This window comes from Perna viridis, chromosome 10 (genome assembly GCF_037379345.1).
Source record: "Perna viridis isolate PV_CMFRI_1.1 ecotype Kerala chromosome 10, ASM3737934v1, whole genome shotgun sequence".
NCBI classification, from domain to species: Eukaryota; Metazoa; Mollusca; class Bivalvia; order Mytilida; family Mytilidae; genus Perna; species Perna viridis.
The window spans coordinates 34,198,832-34,219,862 of NC_142454.1; the positions used below are offsets into that span (position 1 = coordinate 34,198,832).

General features: G+C 34.3%; 2 protein-coding genes across 5 annotated transcripts; one reads left to right on the top strand and one right to left on the bottom strand.

Moving 5' to 3' along the window:
* The first annotated feature begins 6,614 nt into the window (after window positions 1–6,614).
* Window positions 6,615–10,245, top strand: LOC148605529 (uncharacterized). Its single transcript, XM_088550501.1, has one exon. The coding sequence runs from the start codon at window positions 7,582–7,584 to the stop codon at window positions 10,069–10,071; it is 2,490 nt and encodes an 829-aa protein (XP_088406627.1). The 5' UTR covers window positions 6,615–7,581; the 3' UTR covers window positions 10,072–10,245.
* A 1,518-nt stretch (window positions 10,246–11,763) lies between these two features.
* Window positions 11,764–17,943, bottom strand: LOC148605530 (uncharacterized). 4 transcript variants are annotated; one of them, XM_088549479.1, is made up of 4 exons: window positions 17,800–17,943; window positions 15,802–16,222; window positions 13,639–13,749; window positions 11,764–12,493 (listed from the first exon to the last, which is right to left on the bottom strand). In XM_088549479.1, exons 1-4 carry the CDS (start codon window positions 17,893–17,895, stop codon window positions 12,084–12,086), a joined length of 1,038 nt encoding a protein of 345 aa, XP_088405605.1. In that variant the 5' UTR covers window positions 17,896–17,943; the 3' UTR covers window positions 11,764–12,083. The 4 variants fall into 4 exon arrangements, with proteins under 4 accessions (XP_088405605.1, XP_088405604.1, XP_088405603.1 ...); XM_088549478.1 differs by having other exon boundaries at window positions 13,585–13,749; XM_088549477.1 differs by having other exon boundaries at window positions 15,700–16,222.
* Window positions 17,944–21,031: the final 3,088 nt, after the last annotated feature.

Here is a 21,031-nt window from a genome sequence, read left to right on the forward strand (position 1 = left end):
ATTAATACATGCATGGTACGTGAACACGCTGGACAAATGTCTATATACCATATACGTATAGGGTTTTAGAATATTTTAACACGATATTATCCTAGTAGGTTGTAAGCCAGATATAACTGCTAAACGATATAGATCTGGATCAATTGAGCAGGTTTCATCGAAAGAACATATATCTTCTTTCCAACATCTGCTTTCCATCAGAAGTCTCTGGTAGTCCAAGTGCTGAAAGAAAATCATATTGTACCTTACATTGTACTTACAAGAATAAACCAGCCAATAGTATGATGTGTTTTTGTCTTTACTTGTCGGCGTGCCTACCTGTTTTCAGTTGAATTATGGTCACTTTTTACACATTCTTTGTTGTCTTAATTCGTAGTAAGTATGAAGCAGAGTTTCACTCAACGATCTGCATGGCCTGAGTGTCATATATTCTTTAAAAATTCTTACACTTGAGACTATTCTCAACTCTATAAAGTATCTCTTATAAAAAAAAACTTTGAAATTGATGACGCAACAAATGTTAAGAATTTTCTCATTTATTAATTTTTAAAGTTTTGTTGCGCTTTGGGCTATGGATAAATGTTTTTAGCACGTGACAAGGTTGTTCAGATCTTTAATCAATTGAATCAAAACATAGCTATATATCAAATGAGCCTAAGTTCTGATCAGATGTGAAGACACAAGTTGGTATAACTTGTTGATACTAAGGAGACCTGTTCTCGTCATACATAGAAGGATTTTCTGTTGTTCTCTTTGCTGCCAATTCTGATACAATAAGTTGGACTCACACATACGGAGATACATTTGCAGTGAAATTAGGCTGAAGCTTACATTATTCCAAGATGATTTTATCTAAGTTATTATTTTTAGCACAGATGTTTTATATCTTTTTGTAAATGTGTGCTTGGTTGTACAAACGATGAAACTTATTGAACTTGAAACTAATCAAAACTAGACACTGCCCCTAATAGATTAAAGTGAATCTGGCCGTCAATACCAGCCCGCATGGAAGCTAGCCCGTCAATAATATTCATGAGCGGTGCGTTCAAAATTTGAATTAAGTTATCCATAAAATGAACACGTTAAATAGGAATAGAAGTAAGTAGATTTTCTAAATACTGTTATATTTTTTATCTTCAAAATTACATGTACTATCAATGACGGGACCGGGTCCAGAAGTTTTGAAAAAGGGGGTTCTGGGTGGTTTCCCGAAAAAAAGGTGGGTTTCCAGGCTATTTGTTCATTTTTTGACGATATTTTGCACAGTATTAACAAATTTCTCCAACAAAAAGGGGGATTCGGCTCCGTCCTGTGGATCTACAACTGACTATAAGATTTGATTTCCCTTCTTTTGGTTACTCATCGTAATACAAATTAAGCGTATTAATAAAGTCCGATTTAAAATCAAACATCCAAGTACGTGTTCAAATTGATATTCACAGATGTATGTACAATGTACATGTAAACTGAATTAGTGGATATTTGGAGCTTCAAGAGTGATTCACGCTTAGTTGTGTTCTTAACTTAGAGTTTAGTAAATAATTAATACTTAACATTTAAATGGTACTGATTTTTTTTTTCGATGAATAGTTTTTCATTCAATAACATAGTCGTTATATTACATGTATATAATTTGCAAATTGTTTATCAAAAGTAAACAAAGTAAAACTTACAATCTATTGTTACTGCATTATCCTAATTTAATACATAGTCGAAAAATGGGGTTTGGTATCATCCTTCCCCGCGCAGTACTTTTAAAATGAAGTTAACCTTTCTTTAATTCGTTGCGCAGATTCATCAGAAAAAAAAAGAGAAAACTTAACAGAAGTATGAATACAAACAATTTAAAAGAAAGAAAAAAATTCTATTAGAAAAATCAATATGATTTCACTCTTTCACGGAGAACATAAAAGAAGTAATTACAAATCCGATTAAAACATATCCAAATGTTTTCAAAAACCGGTCATTTCTGTACCAATAGACTAATGGACCATGGTCCCAGCCACCGACACAAAAGTTTGTACATAAGTGGGAAGTGGCCCCTTTTTTTATTTTTTTCAAATACAGAGGAAGATCTGAGAATTCCCAATATTTTGGGAATCGATAGTCCTGAAGTAGGCCACAAATCTCATCTTAATCTCAACGGGACTTTGTGGCACTTAATGTTTTCGGAAAAAGGGACCAAAAAGAGTAAAAATATTATTTTTTGTAGAATATTTGTTTTATTCCGATTTTAATTGTTTTTATTGTGTTCTTTGTAGAATTATTGTAAACAAATGTTGCCGCTGATTCCATGTATTTTGGAACATTTTTTAAGTTATAGGAGGTCAAAGTATGGCAACGCCCAAAAAAATCAAGTTTTGTTTTAAATCCGATTATTTAAAATCCTTTTTTATATTCCTTATAAAAAATCTTGCCTGCATTTATCAATCAGAATTCAGATACCTCTCAATGTTTTCAAGTGATACGGGGCCTAATTTAGCGCCCAACCGTTCAGGGTTCGAACACTGTGGTCGTATCATGCTGCGCTTGGCGATTTTTTTAATTTAAATTGTTTAAAAGACAAAGGAAAATATGGAAAATCCAAATATTTTGGGAATTCATATTCCTTAAGTATACTTAAAATCTCAGTCCCTAGATGAACTAACGGACTAATAGACCTCGGTCCCCCAGGTTGACATCGAATTTGGTTCATTATTTCATTTTCGAAGTTTTTTTAATTTTTTTTTTTTTGCAGAGGCGATACTAGAACGTATTCCTTTTTACAAAACGAGGCGAGGTACATGTATCTATGGTTGCATTATAGGTCACCAGTACGTGGAAGCTAGCAGGGACCCAGGGGTTAAATCCTAAGCCCTCTGTATAAATTGGACTTGAATAAAAGTAAGTATCAGAATGAACCAATTCGTTGTTTTGACTGCAAGAAAATAATGATACAGATTTGTATTAGAAAAAGGAATTGAAAAAAAGCTACACATATTTAATTCGTCATGCTCGAGATTTAACTGGATATTAAAAGGAGATATTTTAGTAACGTTTCTATATATTCCAAAATATTTAAGGAGTCACCATGCAATTTTATATGCATCATATTATTGAAATCAAAGATCTGCCTATGTAACAAGTACATGCAAATTTTTGTTTCATGAATTTTATTCATTAGACTTTTTTGTATTCAAATATCCCGTAAAACTTTTCACAACGTTGGTACTACTTACATGTACCTTTCCCCTGTTTCAAACCCGCGGGGAAAGTTCAAAGAAAAATAAATTTATTATCTGGGAAAATTTATGCCTACATCTTTCAGACGAGTTGAATAAAAATCAGACAGGCGTTACTTCCACATACATGTATTAACTTCATGCATTACATTGTAATGTTTATTTTTGAGGATTTACAGCTTTGTCAACACAAATTATGTTGCAGATATTTGCTTATTATACTTAATAGTCTAGTTCTTAGGATTAAAAGATAATTTTCAGAGAACTATCCACGTGTACATGTTGAAAAAAGTAACTACACGGGCGCTGATTCATAAGGGCCACAATCCCTCCTTTTCCCTTTAAGTTTTTTTTAGGTTTTTTTTCTGAAATCTTGACTTTTTAAAAACTCTAATCAACATTAATTTTCTTACTTAGCGTTCTTATTATGCCCCTAACCTGAAATCTTGGATCCATCTCTATAGCGTATTCAATACATTAGTTTATTATACTTAACTTATTATTTTTTCCCATATTTCATAACATCATTACAAACGTATAAGTACGCCATTGTGAACAGATTTACACGTATGTTCTATCATTATTCTTATTTTCTGCACGCAAAATATTAAGAATAGCGAAATCGATTCGCGTATTTCAAATTTCAATTTTTTTTGTTTGAACGCACCCAAATCTTATGAATATTCATGAATATTATTGACGGCTAAGTTATTGACGGCTAGCTTCCATGCGGGCTGCTATTGACGGCTAGCTTCACCCTGGTCCCTAACAGGACTAATACCCCGCAGCCTGTTGAATACTGTACATTTGGGATCCAATGTTGATACACGATTCATATTGAACACAATGTGTATGGGGATATACAAAACAATTTTCGACACACAATTTTGCTGCCATTCTAAAACACCAAAAAGAAATCGGTCCAAATTTACTTTACAATATGCACACATCTCTGCAGTAATATATAACACTCAATTGAGTTTCATTACAATCCTGCAAGTCGATAAGGCGGACAACCAAATCAGACCCAAAAATTGCTGAAAAACACCGACGTCCAACAGCCATCATTTGTACAATTTTTGTCCAAACACATTTCTGACAATATGTACATCCCAATATAGTAAATTAAAATACAACCAAGTTTCATAACAATCCAACAGTTCATTGAGGAGGAGTTGCGAACAACACATCAGACCAAAGATTTGCTGAAAAAAAACACTGAAGTCCAACAGCCATTATATCTACAATTTTTGTTTTTGTAAGGAGAGGAGTTTCTTTTTCTTAATTGCGAGGGTAATTTGATGTAGTTCCAATATTGCTTGACGCATATCTGATCTGGTTCTGATATTTAAATCTAACACACTGTATTTGTTTCGCTATGAAGTTGCATATTGCATATCATTAATAATACACCAAATTTTATCTCGAATACTTGACTTAAAAAGTTCGTACATAATCCTATTCGCCACACTGAATCAAAGGCTTGTTTGCAATCAAGAAATGCAACATACACTTTACTTGACATTTCAATATTGTGGTAAATTGTTTCATGTAAATTGAATGAGACTAATCTGAGTTTCCGGCATTTTGGTATTTTACCGATGTGTACAATGCGGTTAAAAAAACTGCACAGTAGCCTGAACATTTCCTTCTCGTCAAATTTAAGATGCTCCTTCTGTAATCGATCGTGACAGGGAGCTTTCCTAAGTTTCAATTTACTGATGGCGTCCAAAGTTTCATCTTCTGAATCAGTTATTACACCATCTGGTAATTCTTCACCTTCCCTACATGTTTGTTAAATTCTAAATATGTAGATTCGATATAATATTTTATATTTGGGTCAAATGAATCTTCTTCAACATGTTTGTTAAGAATATTGTTTAGCTATATCCTTCAATCTCAGTTTCCGCTATATAGATGACGCGTTATCTTTAAACAATCCTAATTTCGGGGATTTGATACATCGCATCTACCCAAAAGAACTTGAGATAAAGGATACTACAGACACTGTGAAGTCAGCCTCATATCTTGACCTACACTTAGAAATCGATGGTAAAGGAAAACTATTGACCAAACTTTACGACAAACGTGATGACTTTTCATTCAGAATTGTCAACTTTCCTTTCATCTGTGGCAACATCCCTTCGGCTCCTGCGTATGGAGTGTTCATATCACAACTCATACGTTATGCCAGAGCTTGCCGAAACTACGCAGACTTTTTGTATCGTGCTAGAACTCTAACAAATAGGCTTCTGGAACAGGGTTATGTTGCTACAAGATTGAAGCCATCACTACAGAAGTTTTATGGTCGTCATCATGAACTCGTGGATCGTTATGGTGTATCCATCAGCACCATGAAAACTGATTTATTCAACGGGTCATAGTTTTCCTTTCCTAGTTTGTCTACCCCGGACTTGACTTTTTATGAGCGACTCGGCGGGTGATTCTAGAAAAGCAGAGGACGCTTACCCTACCGGTGCACCTGGTCCATGCTCCCAGTTTTTAGTGGAGTCCGAGTTGCTCATTTACTTTTGTTACTTTGTATGTATGATTTTAGTTACTTTATGTTCTTTGTTGTGTATGTCTGTTTTCCATGTCTGGTCTTTGTCCCTGGATTACATTCTTTTGATTACCGCTATAACCTTGGTTGCCTTGATTACTCTTAAATGCCTGAATATGTAGATTCAATATCATGTTTTATAGTTGAGTCAAATGGATCATCTTCACTTTCTTTATAAACATCTTCATAATATGCTGCAAAAGCGTTTGTGACAGTTTCCGGAGTATTGCATGCTACTTTTTTTTTTTAAATTTCAGTCAGCATTTAAGTACGGTGGCTGTACACTCAAGATACTATGTCGTTCCCTCAAGATGATATGTCGTTCCTTCAAGATGATATGTCGTTCCCAAAATGTAGTTATATAGTTACATAATATCTTGAGGGAAAGTCATAAGACCTTAAGGGAATGCCATACCATTTCAGGTAACGACATATTATCTTGTGGGAATGACATATTATCTTTAGGGAACGACTAAGTATCTTGATGGAACGATATACCGGTAATATCTTGAGGGAACAATATAACATCTTGACGGAAGAAGATAAATTCATGCGGGAACGACATAATATCTTGAGCGAACAAGATAAGTTTATTGTGGGAACAACATAGTAACTAAATGTATCTTGTAGGAACGACATATTATGTTGAGGGCACGACATAAAAAAATCTTTGCATTCTATCAACGAACCAAAGTGATAGATGCATATTTTTGTCAGAAAACTTAGGGTTTATTTACTGTCATACCAGTGTCGATATGAAATAACACTTTCCTAAGTGGTTAATATCCAAAATGGTAAACATCACTAAAAAAGGTTAGTTTGTAATTCAGCAGTTCAACCTCTAAGCAGCGCTATAAAAAAAAATTGAAATGAATTAAGAAGAAGTATCTTTGATGAATTCATTATTGAGAAGGTTTTAAATGTAGCCTCGATGTGACTGAATTCTAGACGTCAAAGAACTCTCAATATAAAAACCCCTATTTGATTCAATTTAAAGTTTGTTATCAAAACTTTTCAGATTTCTGAAATATGTATCGGAATTTTTAGTAATTGCATCTGCTGGACAGGTATTTTTTCGGTTAGTATTTGTGTAAATCGATATGGTAACAAAAAGGCAATATCAAATGATCATAATCTAAGATACCATATGAAAAACAAAGAAAGCAAAATAAAACCCATATATTCCACAGATCGAAAAAAAATGCGTACTAAAGGGAAAGCGTCCTCTGTGAATTTGTTACACTTCACCTTATCCGTATTTTCCTTCTGTTTTATGAAATCTCATACTGATCATTTTTTATTTTTTTTTTTTATATATTTTTTCCTATTTCTGTTTTTTAACAGACATCTACAGATTGATTGACCTAAATAATAATTGATGTATGGAAAATGTTCACATATTACCCAGGATTATATTTTTGAAGACTTTAGTAGTTTTTGGATTTAGTAGTTTTTTGGAGATTATGCAGGTCATTTACTTAGATAATGCAAGTTTAAATGTGGGCTATTGTTACATTAGAGTTATAACGTGTAATGGGTAAAGATTAATCCAGATTAAGACAAATTTTACTTAATTTAGAATAAGGAATTATTTATTGGCAGTACAATAACTACAGTACAAGTTCCATATAAACCACTTTAGACAATTTTTTTTACATAACAGGATACACTAGAACATGCTAAATTGATTCAAATGTGGGCTATATATGTGACTTGGAATTATAACGTTTAATGCAGTTGAAAAACTCAATGAATAAACCCAGATTGATTTGACAATAAGTAGCCGTTACTGAATCAATCATGTCTTCGGCCGTTGATGCATTTGGTGGTTCGTTTTTCAATTGGTTTCAGGATGAAGTATTACCGTACATGCTCGGGACTCTTTACATTATCATCATGATCTTCGGATTCATTCTAAATGGAGTTCTAATCACCACTATCCGTAAGAAGAACATGTTAGAGATTCGTACAAATCAGATGATATTAGAACTAGCAATAACAGACTTGGTTGCTTGTATTCTCTTCATTTTTCCAGCCATTATTGTTGCTTTTTGGAGAAAATGGCAACTATCAGATTATGTCTGTAAATTTCATGGAACTATTTTCACCACTTGTTACTTAATATCGTTTGGATTGTTGATATTGCTGGCGGTAGAAAGAGTAGTCCGGGCGAAAAATTTCGACATACATGACCGTTTTTTTCTTCGATCAAATGGAATAAAATACCTTTCAGTTTTGATTTGGTTCATCGCAGTTGCCATAGCGTGTATTCCACATTCAGGCTGGGTAAAAATATCATACGATTTCTACCAAGCATCGTGCATTCCTGAGTTTGGAAATAATTCTGCGTACGTGGCAATAGTTTTTACATTCGGTATAGGGTTTTGTTTGATAACATATTTTATTTCATATGCCATGATATTTTATGCAAGGAAGAAACAATTAGACGGTGCAAAAAATTCAGGCGGAGGAAATTTGCTTTCTTTAATGTCTAAAAACAAAAATGGTGGTGAATCTAGTAACAATTCAAATAGTGTTACAAAAACATCTTCAGTAAATCCTAAAATGGGATGGGAAGGCAAGACTGGTGGAACAACTGGTCGGGCAAATTCGAAATTTGCAAAATTAAAGGTACGAGATAAAATGAAAAAGGCTGTGACGAAAGTGAAAGTAGGTAAAATGTTCTCAAGTAGCAACAAAGATCCGGATTTTACTCTTGCCGTAACTTATTTCATTACTGCTTGTCTAATGCTTTTCTTGTGGTTACCGTATTTCATTATAGCATTTGTTAGTATTTCTGACAAGAATCTCTGGGGTGGATACCGTACAATCGGATCTGTGATTGCAATGTCAAGTTATTGTGTAAAACCGGTGATATATCTGGCACACAACAGAAGTTTTAGAAAAGTGACAACTGACACGCTTCCTCAGAAAATGGTTGAAAAAGCCACAAAAATACGAGACTCTGTAAACGAAGCACTAGATAAAATAGAAAAAGTGATGTTTATGTCAGCAGCTACTAAGAAATTTAGAGCTACTATAAAAACGACAATAATCGCCAAAAGATGGCTGAATCGTGCTAGGGCTAATATACGTGCGCGTAATGCAAAAAAGGCTGGAATACATGCTAAGGAAAGCAAATGCAGGGTTCCAATGGTATCGTTGAAGAAAATAAATGAAGAACCAGAAAAAAGAAGTGTTGTTAGAAAGCACTCAAAGGCAAATACTCGAGCGATAGGTACCATTAACGATTCAGAGCATGTCATAATCGACAAACCAAAGACCAAAAAATATGAAGGAGATGAATATACTTCTTGTCAAAATCCAAAACACGTACCTTATCGCTCAAATGGGAGACCAGCGGCTGATGATGCTAAGAGAAAAAGAAAGAGAAGTCCAAGGCCAATACGGGTTGTTCCATTACCAGTTGAGAGTGACGATGACGTGTTTGGAACAAGCGCAAATAAACCAAAGAAAGTACCTTACACCTATGAAAAACGCATAGACCCCGAGCCTGAAGATGATAATTTTAACGACTCAGACATTGAAACAATGCCAGTAAGAATAACAGTACTAGAGAAATCGTCGCCAACGCCGTCAGCTCTGCCTGAAAAATGGGTCAATGAAGAAGTGTCTCCCGTTGTAAGACATTCGCCTGTAAAAAATAAAAGTCCCGTTCAAATACCTCCTACAATGAGCATGCGAGAAGCAAACGATAAGGATAGGCAACATAATCCGTTCGATAAACAATCTGAACCGATAAACACAAACGTACCACACAAGCGTGCAAGCATAGTGACTAGTCTTTCATCCATGCCTATTATTATTAACAACAGCGATGGGCTTCCAGACGTACCAGTAGAACTAACAGAATCGAAGAGGAGGCGATCACAGTTCCATTCATTGGGAGAATATCAGCCTTCAGTCGCTGAAAATGCAAATAGAAGGAACACTGTTGCTGGTCCTTTGTTGAAATCAAATCATAGTTACTCTGGAAATCTTAATTTGATGGAGCATTACCCACCAAATGGCAATGACCGACATGCATCGTCCGTACCTCTTAATGACCCCTTAGATAACACCTTTAAAGGTGAGAATAAACTTCCTTATTCCGACAGAGTGGACTATAAAAATAAACGAAATTCGTCTGGAAACATGCCAACATTCCGATTGCCGTTTCTAGCAGAACACGAGGATAACATTCCGGAAGAAAATAGAAATAACCTAGTGATTGACTTACCTAGCCAAATATCTAAACATACAAACCCAATACCTCTTCAGAATATATAGTGAACTTTTTCTGGTATCAGACAACTTTTAAATGTTAACATATTTCTCTGCGACTTTGTTACCTCTATTTTCCTTGAAACAACAAATTGATGCCTTTACCATCTTGTGATATATTGACACCACACACACACACATACACACACACACACTTTTCATATGGAAATCAATACTTAATATACAACAAATTAAACTCCAAAAAGTTCTAGAGTTTGGGAAATTAAACGTTCGTCGATATATACGGTACACCCACAAAAAGTAGATCATTCAAATCTAGACCTAATTATTTCAGCTCATCACCTCTCAACCCCTCTTCCCGAAACAAAACCGCGTGAAAACATGGAACGCATTTTGAATTTCATTTGGAGGGGTCAGTTTTACCACGACACTTGTTACTCCCGTATTGGTAGCAATTCAACGTGGATCTTGAAAATCTTTTGGAAATCTTGTTATCAGAATATAATAGCATCAAGGCCCTTTATACTACTATTCCCCGAACTCGGTTGAAATCCCGACTCAAAAACAATATACATTGTTACTAAAAAAAACACGGTACACCTAGATACAAATACGTAGTACTTGGTAGAGACTCCCCATACTTAGTAAAAATGTTTTAAATCATCTTCCAAATATACCGAAGATGTTTTTAAAATGTCAGATTTTTTTTTGTCCAGTGTGGACGCATTTTTCAAGACGATTGGCATTCCTATGGGAAAAAATTGTGCTCCGCTACTCGCTGACCTATTCCTTCACTCTCATGAGACTGACTCATAGACATAGCTGATCTGATCCAAAAAATGGAACATCTTTTAGCCAGATCCTCCGATATCAGTTTCCGCTATCCTAGTTTCGGGAATTTTACATAAAAGTACTTGAGATAATACTAGTCGCAATGAAGTCAGTCAGTCTCATATCTTGACCTACACCCTAGAGAATAATGGTAAAGGAAAACCCATGACAAAACTATTATATCAGACAAACTCAATGATTTTGCGTTTCGTATGGTCAATTTTCTTTTCATCTGTGGCAACATCCCTTCAGCACCAGCGTATGATGTTATATATCACAACTCATACGTTATTCCAGAGCTTGCCGTGACCACACAGACTTTTTGTACCGTACTAGACTTCTTATAATTAGGTTTTTTGAACATGGTTATCTTGCTTCAAGATTGAAGTCATCACTACAGAAGTTCTATGGTCGTCATCATGAACTCGTGGATCGTTATGGTATAGCTATATGTACCACAAGAACCGATTTGTCGCCATACCATAGTTCTCATTACTCAGTATATACCCCGGACATGACATTTTTATTAGCAACTCTATCAGTGTTTCTAAAATGCAGAGGACGCTTACCCTACCGGTGCATCTGATCCATGCTCAAAGTTTTATTGGAGTCTGGATTGCTCATTTGTGCGTGTTATTTTGCTTTCTTCATGTTCTTTGTTGTGAGCATGTGTTTTCCCTGTCTAGACTTTATCCTTTGAGTACATTCTTTTGATTACTCTTTCAAATTAACAGTTAATACACAGGACCAGATATCTATCCTGCAAGAAAATCAGTTCTTCTTTCAAAAGTTTTTTTTACAAGACTGATAGTGTTTGGACCTAAAAACTAAATAAGTTTAAAACTATGTTAGGATTTGAAACTACTTAAAGTTTGTTTTTATAAAAACATTCACTCATGAAAAAAATTGGCGGCTCAACAGCTTTGTTTATTTGTTAAATTTGTCCATATTAAGGTGCACATCTTCTATGTGTATATAATTATTGAGCAAAGATTAAACAAAACGTATTTGTTCAATACGTCTTGAGTTACCCAAAGTAGATACCGTCCACAACTTAAAATAGAGACCATCTGCTGTACTACTAATGTACTTATGTCTACTTTTTGAGTTAATGATTACAAATGTAGGTACCTCCATGCTTGACGGTGAAAGTCACTACAGTAGTTAGTCACCAACTTTCTTAATTTCAAAGATGTGCAATATATAAACAGAGCAGTGCATGAGAATTAAAAATTTATGCTATGGCTGTCAATAGAGGATGTAACTGAGCACATTTTGTGTGATATGTATTCTGGATTATCTGAAGACTTGGGTGTTGAAAAACTATGACTTCGCTCATGCTGTTCATAATATTGTTCATTACTTTGATAAATAAAAGGTGCGCTCGATGAACGGACACCATTAGATAGGCTGTTTCTAAACACCCAACTAGCTGTGTTTTCTTGATTTCTATTGACGAGGATTGACTGTCTCATAAGCATATTTTTTTCAATTGATTTTAGATTCCGTCGATGGTTTAATATCATCCATGTTATTGCAAAAATAACTGAAAGTAATATCAATGCAGACCCGCCAATAACACACTTCATAAAAAGAGACAGCAGCTCTTTATTGTCTGTGGTCTTTTTTTCAATACCTAGAATATTGAAATGAAATATATTATTCACAAACGCTAGGACTTTAAACAATGGAAAAAAAAACAAATTTGAAAAAAAAATTTGTCAGTATATGTTTTTCGTATATTGCATTTTGCGTGGCATTTTACAACAGCAACTTAAAATAAGAAAAAATATCCCCTCCTCTGTCACCAAAGGTATATCGTAATTATCTCATTTCTACCGTCGACAGTTGCACATCGTCACTTTAAGAAGACACTGAATCATGTAAAAATAAAATAGCAGGTAGTTAAGTAGAAATAAATATTGTGATTATTATCTTGATATATTCCCGAAGAGCAAGATAGAAAATATTTGTTTTGCCAAGTCAGGAGTAACAATGGACCATTTTTCCTATATTGTCGTAAATTATTGAAGGATATTAAATGTTATTGCTATTCAGTCTTCTTACAAATGTTCTTTTACAATATCATGAAAAGGGCCTTTTTAGCTTCAGCATGTCAGTGTCTCATTATTTTTGTTTTGTAGGCTTCTGGAACAGGGTTATGTTGCTACAAGATTGAAGTCATCACTACGGAAGTTTTATGGCCGTCATCATGAACTCGTGGATCGTTACGGTGTATCCATCTGAGCCATGAAAACTTATTTGTTCAACGTGCCATAGTTTTACTCTTTCGTCTACCACGGACTTGACTTTTTTATGAGCAACTCGGCGGGTGTTTCTAGAAAAGCTGAGGACGCTTACACTACCGGTGCACCTGGTCCATGCTCCCAGTTTTTAGTGGAGTCCGAGTTGCTCATTTGCTTTTGTTACTTTGTATGTATGATTTAAGTTGCTTTGTGTTTTTGTTGTGTGTGTCTGTTTTCTGTGTCTGGTATTTGTCCCTGGATTACGTTCTTTTGATTACTGCATTAACCTCGATTACTCTCTGTCAACAACTTTATATGGCAATAAAATTGATTTGATTGGATTGATATGTTCATTTAGTACAAATGACCTTTAGTGCAATTACAAAAAAAAACGCTCTTTTACCGAATGTAGATCGGTGTGTCGTCATATTCGCTATATTTCATGTATTCATATCATCGATTATATATATAGTACGTATACCCTTAGATAATTGTCGAATAGAGGGATCCCCTAGTGGAGTACAAATAAGGTTACTTCCGTTACTGTTTCTAGAACATTCTTCTACTTCCTGTGTGTACCCTGGGAATCCAGTCAAACATTGCGAACACTGTAAACATTGCCCCGACGTTTTCTGGTGAAAATAACCTGACATGAATAAAACATGAGCATCATAAATCATGATATCAAAATGGAAAACCTTGTAAAGCTTAAGAATTCTGTTTGCATTTTCGATGTGATATTAACCCTTATATTTTTTTTAAATTTTTTCCACAGGTGATAGGGACAGGACTGAGTTTCCCTGTCCTCCCCCTTTTTGATCGGATTCTTTTAAAAAAATATACAAATTTGGTTATCATAGTATTAATTTATGTTCCAATGACTCATATATACTATGAATAACGTTTGTTTACAATCCACTGCAAGTTTAGTATCCATGGCGGCTACTGATACTAAGAATAGGAAAGGAACCCATGACAATACGTTTTTAGGTTTGAGCGCAAAAACGGGGAAAAAACACCAAAAAAAGTACCAAAATGGAAAACATGAAATCGAACCTTTATAGAAAACAGAATGAAGCCTAACAATGGATGCAAACAATATCTCAAAGATTCGTGACATTTGCTGAAAGTGTTTTAATTTCAGTAAAAAGCGGGAAAACGGAACAACACCCCGCTTCTTGATGAAATAATGCCAAAAATCTGCAACATGGAATCGAAATTTTATTGAAAAGGAAGTGAGCCTATGGCCATAAATACAATGGATATCCGAAAGTTACATGGCATTTGCTGAAAGCATTTTTTTCCTGTTACAGCGTGAAAACAAACAACATAAAAAAACACACCTTTTTTCAAAATTTAATGCGAAAAGTCCTATTACTCACAGATTTTATGTTTAAAATTAATGTAAAACTATACGGAACTTTATTCCATCTATATGAACAGTTGACCAAAATTTTATTTAAATGGCTAAATGCATTTTTAAGTTATATTACAAAATGTTGACGTAGATTTACGGTCGGACAGCGGTATACCTTCAGACGTCCCGTCAAAATTGACGGTCGCATAAAAAGTTGATTTTTTTGGGGGGGGGAGGGGCGGGAGCTTGACCCCTTGTACCTCGAAAAGCGTGTAATTATTTTAAGAGATCTAAGATTAAAAAGGAATCCATTTTTTTCAAAATCGGAGTTTATTTTTAGGGTGTGGCCACATTTTGACCCCTATGGACTGAAAATACTAAATGCTACTTAAAATTTGTTAAATATCCGTAACACAGAATACAGATCAAAGATACAGATCAAAACAATTGCAAGAATTGCCAAAATTGAATGAGATATCTTTTACGTCAATTTTAAATAAAAAGAAAAGCCCATTTTGGCCCTGCTTGAAGAACGGTAATTAATTAATTTAATTTTAATTAAAAGCTTTCTCTAGTAGCAAGTAACGATATATCAAAATTTTATCACAATTGGTCCTCTACAACAATAGTTATCGCACGGAAACGAAAAAAAATAATAATAATAATAACGACAGCGACGACAACAGCATCAGAACATAATGTACGACAGCATTTTTTTTCGGTGGTATAAAATTATAGTGTATAATGCTGAAAATGTCATTAAAAATGTTAAACTATCTGGTGCACATCTCTGATATGTTTTAACCAGTGTGCAAAGTTTGAATGATATTGCTTTATTATCAAATACACAAAGTGGGTACTGTTCACAACGTAAAGTGACAAAAAAAAAAAAGGCTTCAGCATGCATGCTAAAAAAAATTCTCCATAATAGGAGGTGTACATCTTTAATATGTACATAAAAATATGTATAATTTTAATAAGAATGTGTAAATACTTTTTGATTACACGAAGTAGGTACCTCTAAGCATGCATGGTAGACAGACGGTTGGAGTCGAGAGGTTACTAGACCTGTTTTTACTGTTGGTGACGCAGGTAAAACTAGAAAAAATCTATTATCTACATGAAAAAAATCAGTCAGGTGCAGTAAATATGAGAATAATATAAAAGAATATCACAATATAACTATGGTACCAAAATCATGTTTCATATTTATTTTAGTGGAGTTAACTGTTTACAGACCTGTCTGACAGGGGCTACAGACCGTATTCATTCTCCCAGTACATGGCTGCATTGTTATAAAGTTGTCGCCACAAATTCGGCATGTCAAACATTTATGCATACCGTAAGTTTCTGAAAATGTTCCTCCTGGACATTTTTTGCAGACGGTATTTATTTTCCCGGAACATTGTTTGTGTACGTAATACCCAGGCTGACATTGTTTACATTTATGGCAACTACGAGTTCTTTTGAATAAATATCGCCCATGTCTGCATTTCTTACACTTTGTATTGAGAACTTTGGTACATCTTCGTACAGTTATGTATTGTCCTTGGCATATTTTGCATTTTTTACAGTGCATTGCTCCAGAAGGAGAGAAAAATCCACGTTTACATTTTCTACATGTTGTATTTTCTTTCATAGTGCACTTAGATTTCACTCCGTATCCAGCAGGACAGGTGGAACATTTTATACACATGGTCGAGTTATTTTTTGTTTGTAGAAAGTGCTTCTTCTTGGGACAATTCAATATTGGTATTTCTGACTGAAAAAAAAATAATGCAAGGTTGTTAAGCGAATTATGGTATAAGGAAAACAGCCAGTAAGGATTTGAAAAAAAAAAAAAACAAAACCGTTTAAGTTAGTAAATAAAATAACGGGCTTTCATTATTGAGATCATTTGATAATATTTCAAATTAAGAAGAAATCTGCCTAAAACATGAATTTGTTATAAAAGTATTAAAGACACTGATACTTTTACTTTCAAACGTATTTTAACCCATTTCTTGATCTTCAAATGATCAAGTCATTGTATTATGGCTCTGAGTCAATAATTGTAATTATTACATTAGCTGGTTTTCTGTTGATTGTGTCATGTTTGTAAACAACCAAAAGAAAATCATTTCTGTTTGCTACATGTATTCCAAAACTATATATGCTATGATCCGTGTATGGATTATTACTTCCTGACTACATTCATTCAGACTGACTTATTTCCAAATATTCGTTTTTTCCGACGCAGTCGGTATAGTTTCGCTTTTTAGCCTTTGACCTTAAAGACGCTTTACCATGCAAACGCAAGTCACCTAATAGTAATTCTGTGTCTCGAATGGCCAAATACTGATAACTAAGTGTCGTTGAAGTTATTTCCTGAATGAAATGCAGAAAATTATAAGTCTAAATATCAAATTTTACTGCGCCTGTTACCTTTTTTTTAAAGATAGCACTTGTAAGTTTTATAGTCGTCGGAATGATAGTAGAACAACTAATATGGACAACTATGGAAAGGGCCATCATCATAATTTGGATATTAAATTACGCCCTTACATAATGATCTCTATTCTAAATTGTGTTTTATCGTCGCTATTGTGTGTTGAAAAGTATTTGCTGAATATCTTGATAGCAGTTTAAATTATTTTGAAATAGTTCATGAAATGGTAAAGTTATTTAAAGTCATATGCTACAGTCTTGCGGGATTGGGGACCAACCGTAAGAGATCATGTAGTTGCACTCAGCTCAGGAATTTTAAATTCGTGTCACGACAGGTTTAAAAAAATAAATTTCTTTCCCTTCTTTTCCATATCTTTTAGCATTATCTACACAATGTTACTTATATTGGAAGTGTCCAACCCGAACGTTTCGACGTTCATGATTTTGTGGGGGTTTTGTATTTGCAATCTTTTCCCAAAAAGACAATGCCGTTTTTACTTCTATGTCAGTTTTACAGTAGTTTCAATTTAATTTTATATGATGTAATAATCATAGGATAAAGCTTTTATATTTCAGACTAAAATACACACAAAATAAAATGAAAAATTTGTGTTTGCTCAAATAAATTCATTAGTTCTCATATACTACAGTAACTATTTATACCCGGCGATACTTAATTAGATAGATAGAGCAATCACATTGAAGATTTACACAAGATATAAAATTTTATCCAAGAAAATATGAACTATTGGTTGATTCTATATATTAGTATTTCTTTGTTTAACACACAGTTTTACATGAAAGAGACTTTATGAGCGAGTTAAACCATAACAATGAAATTGAAAATGAAAGTTAAAATATCTCATTCGACAGAAAATCCCTCATTTCAAACCTTGATTAATCTGAACTTACGCTTTTAGAGCGCACAGTTTGTGCTCTGCTAATGGTAATGCACATTATTCCCAACACGCAGGTGGCAGACAGTTTATACAATAATATTTGACCCATTACTAAGTGGCACCATGATAGTCAAACCAGGAAGTTATCTATGTGCAATTTATAATTTAAACTCTGATGAATATCTATTTATAGAAATTCGTTCAATATAATTGACCTATTGCCAAATTGAATATTTTATTTTTTTTGAGCGGGTTAGTTCATGAGTGTGCATTTAACTTTAAAGTATCAAAAAGCGTCAGTGTAGTCTAGAATGGATGTCCATGAAAAACATGGCAATGTGACACATGACAAATTTGCTGGTTTTTGATTTAAGGCATTGACCATTTTAGACTGAATAGGACCGCGGATTATATTGAAAAAAAAAATCCTATTTTTTTACTTTGACTCAGCCATGATATAATATTTCCCCCATAACTAAACAATGTAGATTTTAAGATACAAGATTTTAACCCAGGCTGCTGAGGAAAAAAATATAACTCAACATAAAATCACAGCAAACCACCCCCCCCCACCAAGAAGCTAATGGTCTTTACCCTAAATGCAAAAATTTAAAGAGAAATACAAAAAAAAATCATTTGAAACTCATTGGAAAAAGAGAGAGATGGCTTCCTTTTGTGCAAAATCAGTTGCTTTGTTAGGGAACTTTAGAATTATGGAAATATTTACTGTTTTCAAAAGTAAGATTTCCGACAAAAAATACATTTACAGATTTTTCGTGATATTCACTGAGATAATCTGATAAAAAAATACACGAGCTTCATTTTGTTCGTCTACTTCATTAAAAGAATATGACACAAGTTTTACCAACTTTTGAAGTCTTCTCCTAATAATGACAAAAATGCAAAAATTAAAACATTTAACCACAGTCAATGAATATTCACAATTTTTTAATTAGGATTCAAAAGGCCAATGAAAAGAAAATTAGCTTAATCAAAGGCTTAGTTGGCACCAAGACATCATTTAATTCAAGAAAAACAGGAAAGAGAGTTACGAATTTCTGCATCTTTATCATGAAATTTTATGCTGGTAGTCCACAAAAGTCCAGTTATTTCGTAGCGTTAATGGTTAAAAAGTAACATTCCAATATGACGTCCTTAAAAGGCTTTAAGACCACAACTGTGGTTGATTTTCGAATGCTATATGAGCAGCTAGCACGCGACTCATTGGGCGTTGCTTGTGTGTGTGTGTAAATTACTGCCCACCTTAATTCATGTAAACAAACACGCGCAACATTCCGATTTGTATAAGCTGTATTCATTCGTTTCAGTAGCGTGAAAGAACGTCAAATTCATATTTAATAAAAACGTCATGTTACAGAAAAAATATTTTATATTCCGTAAAATCACTTACACACGTACACGGTAGCAGTCGCCACGTGCCGATCGTGTATGAAATGTCAATGAATGAAATGTTGTACCTGTCCATATGTGAACACCGTGACCTTATCATGCAAACAACTGTTGCCATATCTAACATTGTTCTACTTTATTGGCCCTTTCCTTTATAATAAATAATACAAAGCACCAAGTTTCACTGACGACCATTTCAACTGACATAGAGTAAAGTGTACAGCCAAATATGGACTAATATGGTGGATCTAAGGTTACCGTAATAGGTCACGAAAATGTAAAAAAGTACCGAAATTGTCCTATTAGAATCGAAATTTGGTTCCAGCTCGGTTGATGCTATTATTTTCCCGTATTGCCGGATTCATGCCAGGTTTCTGCCATTGAATTGCCTTATGTATGTATTGGGTTGGGTCAAGCTAAATTCCTGCCATTAAATTGCCTTTTGTATGTAGCGAGTTGGCTTCTGCTAGGTTTCTGCTACTCATCAGACTTTTGTATATAGCAAGTTCGTTCTAGCTCGGTTAATGCTAGTATTTGCCTTCTATTTATAGCGGATTGGTTCCAGCTAGGTTTTTGCAGTGCTAGCTACTAGGTATTTGTCTATTGTATCAAGCGAGTTTGTTGTAGCTCGGTTCTGGCTAGTAATTGCCCTTTGTTTATAGCGGATTGGTTTCTGCAGTGCTACATGTAGTTATTTGCCTTTTATATGAAGTGAGTTAGGTTTCCTGCTAGGTTTCTGCTACTCATGTGACTTTTACCTATAGCGAGTTGGCTCCATCTAAGTTGTTGCTAGTTAATTGACGTTTGAATGTAGCGAGTGAAGTTTCTGACCTACTTATATAGCGAGTTGGTTCCTGCTGGTTGTATGTAGTGATTTTTTTGCTATTCATGTGACTTGTATGAAGCGAGTTGGTTCATTTTAGGTATCTGCTAGTTAAATTGCATTTTTTATATAGCGGATTGGTTCCAGCTAGGTTTCTTCAGTGCAAGTGGTTTGTCTTTTGTTGCAGCTATGTTGTTGCAATGCTAGTTATTTGCATATTGTCTGTAGCGAGTGGGTTCTAGCTTGGTTTATACTGGTGTTTGCTGTTTTGTGTATAATAGTCTTGTCACTGAGTTAACCCAGTGACAACTATCATCTGTTTGATAGTCTTGTCACTGGGTTAACGGTTAACAACTATCATCTGTTTGATAGTCTTGTCACTGGGTTAACGGTTAACAACTATCATCTGTTTGATAGTCTTGTCACTGGGTTAACGGTTAACAACTATCATCTGTTTGATAGTCTTGTCACTGGATTAACGGTTAACAACCATCACCTGTTTGATAGTCTTGTCACTGGATTAACGGTTAACAACTACCACCTGTTTGATTGTCCTGTCACTGGATTAACGGTTAACAACTATCACCTTTTTGATTGCACAAGTTCATTATACATTTATTCGCGCACAGTTAAGTTATTTTTAGGGGAATGATGTCGCGAAACTGAAAACAAGTTTGGAGTTAGGACTATCTTAACTGAATTACTTTTCTTCAAAACGTTTACTGTGAAATTATATTAAGAAAGTTGTTAATTGATCGTGTAGAATTTCAATGAACTCTCATAAAATATGAATAAGATGCAAGTTTTATGCGTTAATGTCAGGATATTTTAACCGTAGAATTAGACATAAAGAGAACTGGAACTAATGTCTAATCTTCATCGTATTCTTCATGTTAATATATCATTTATCAGAGTTTTGTCATAGATATAAAATATTTTCACTTTCTTTCTTGGAAGCCTGATTGCAATGAATGTACGGACTTTTGTTCTCTTATAAGTAAGTAACAACTTA

Excerpts from the sequence above, each read along its gene's own strand:
- LOC148605529 (XM_088550501.1), top strand. The coding sequence starts at position 7,582 with ATGTCTTCGGCCGTTGATGCATTTGGTGGTTCGTTTTTCAATTGGTTT.
- LOC148605530 (XM_088549476.1), bottom strand. The coding sequence starts at position 17,895 with ATGGGTCAAATATTATTGTATAAACTGTCTGCCACCTGCGTGTTGGGA. Across the intron at positions 16,223-17,799 it reads AAACTGTGCGCTCTAAAAGC|TCAGAAATACCAATATTGAA; the intron begins GTAAGTTCAGAT and ends TTTTTTTTTCAG. Across the intron at positions 12,494-13,584 it reads TATTCGACAATTATCTAAGG|GTATTGAAAAAAAGACCACA; the intron begins GTATACGTACTA and ends TCAATATTCTAG.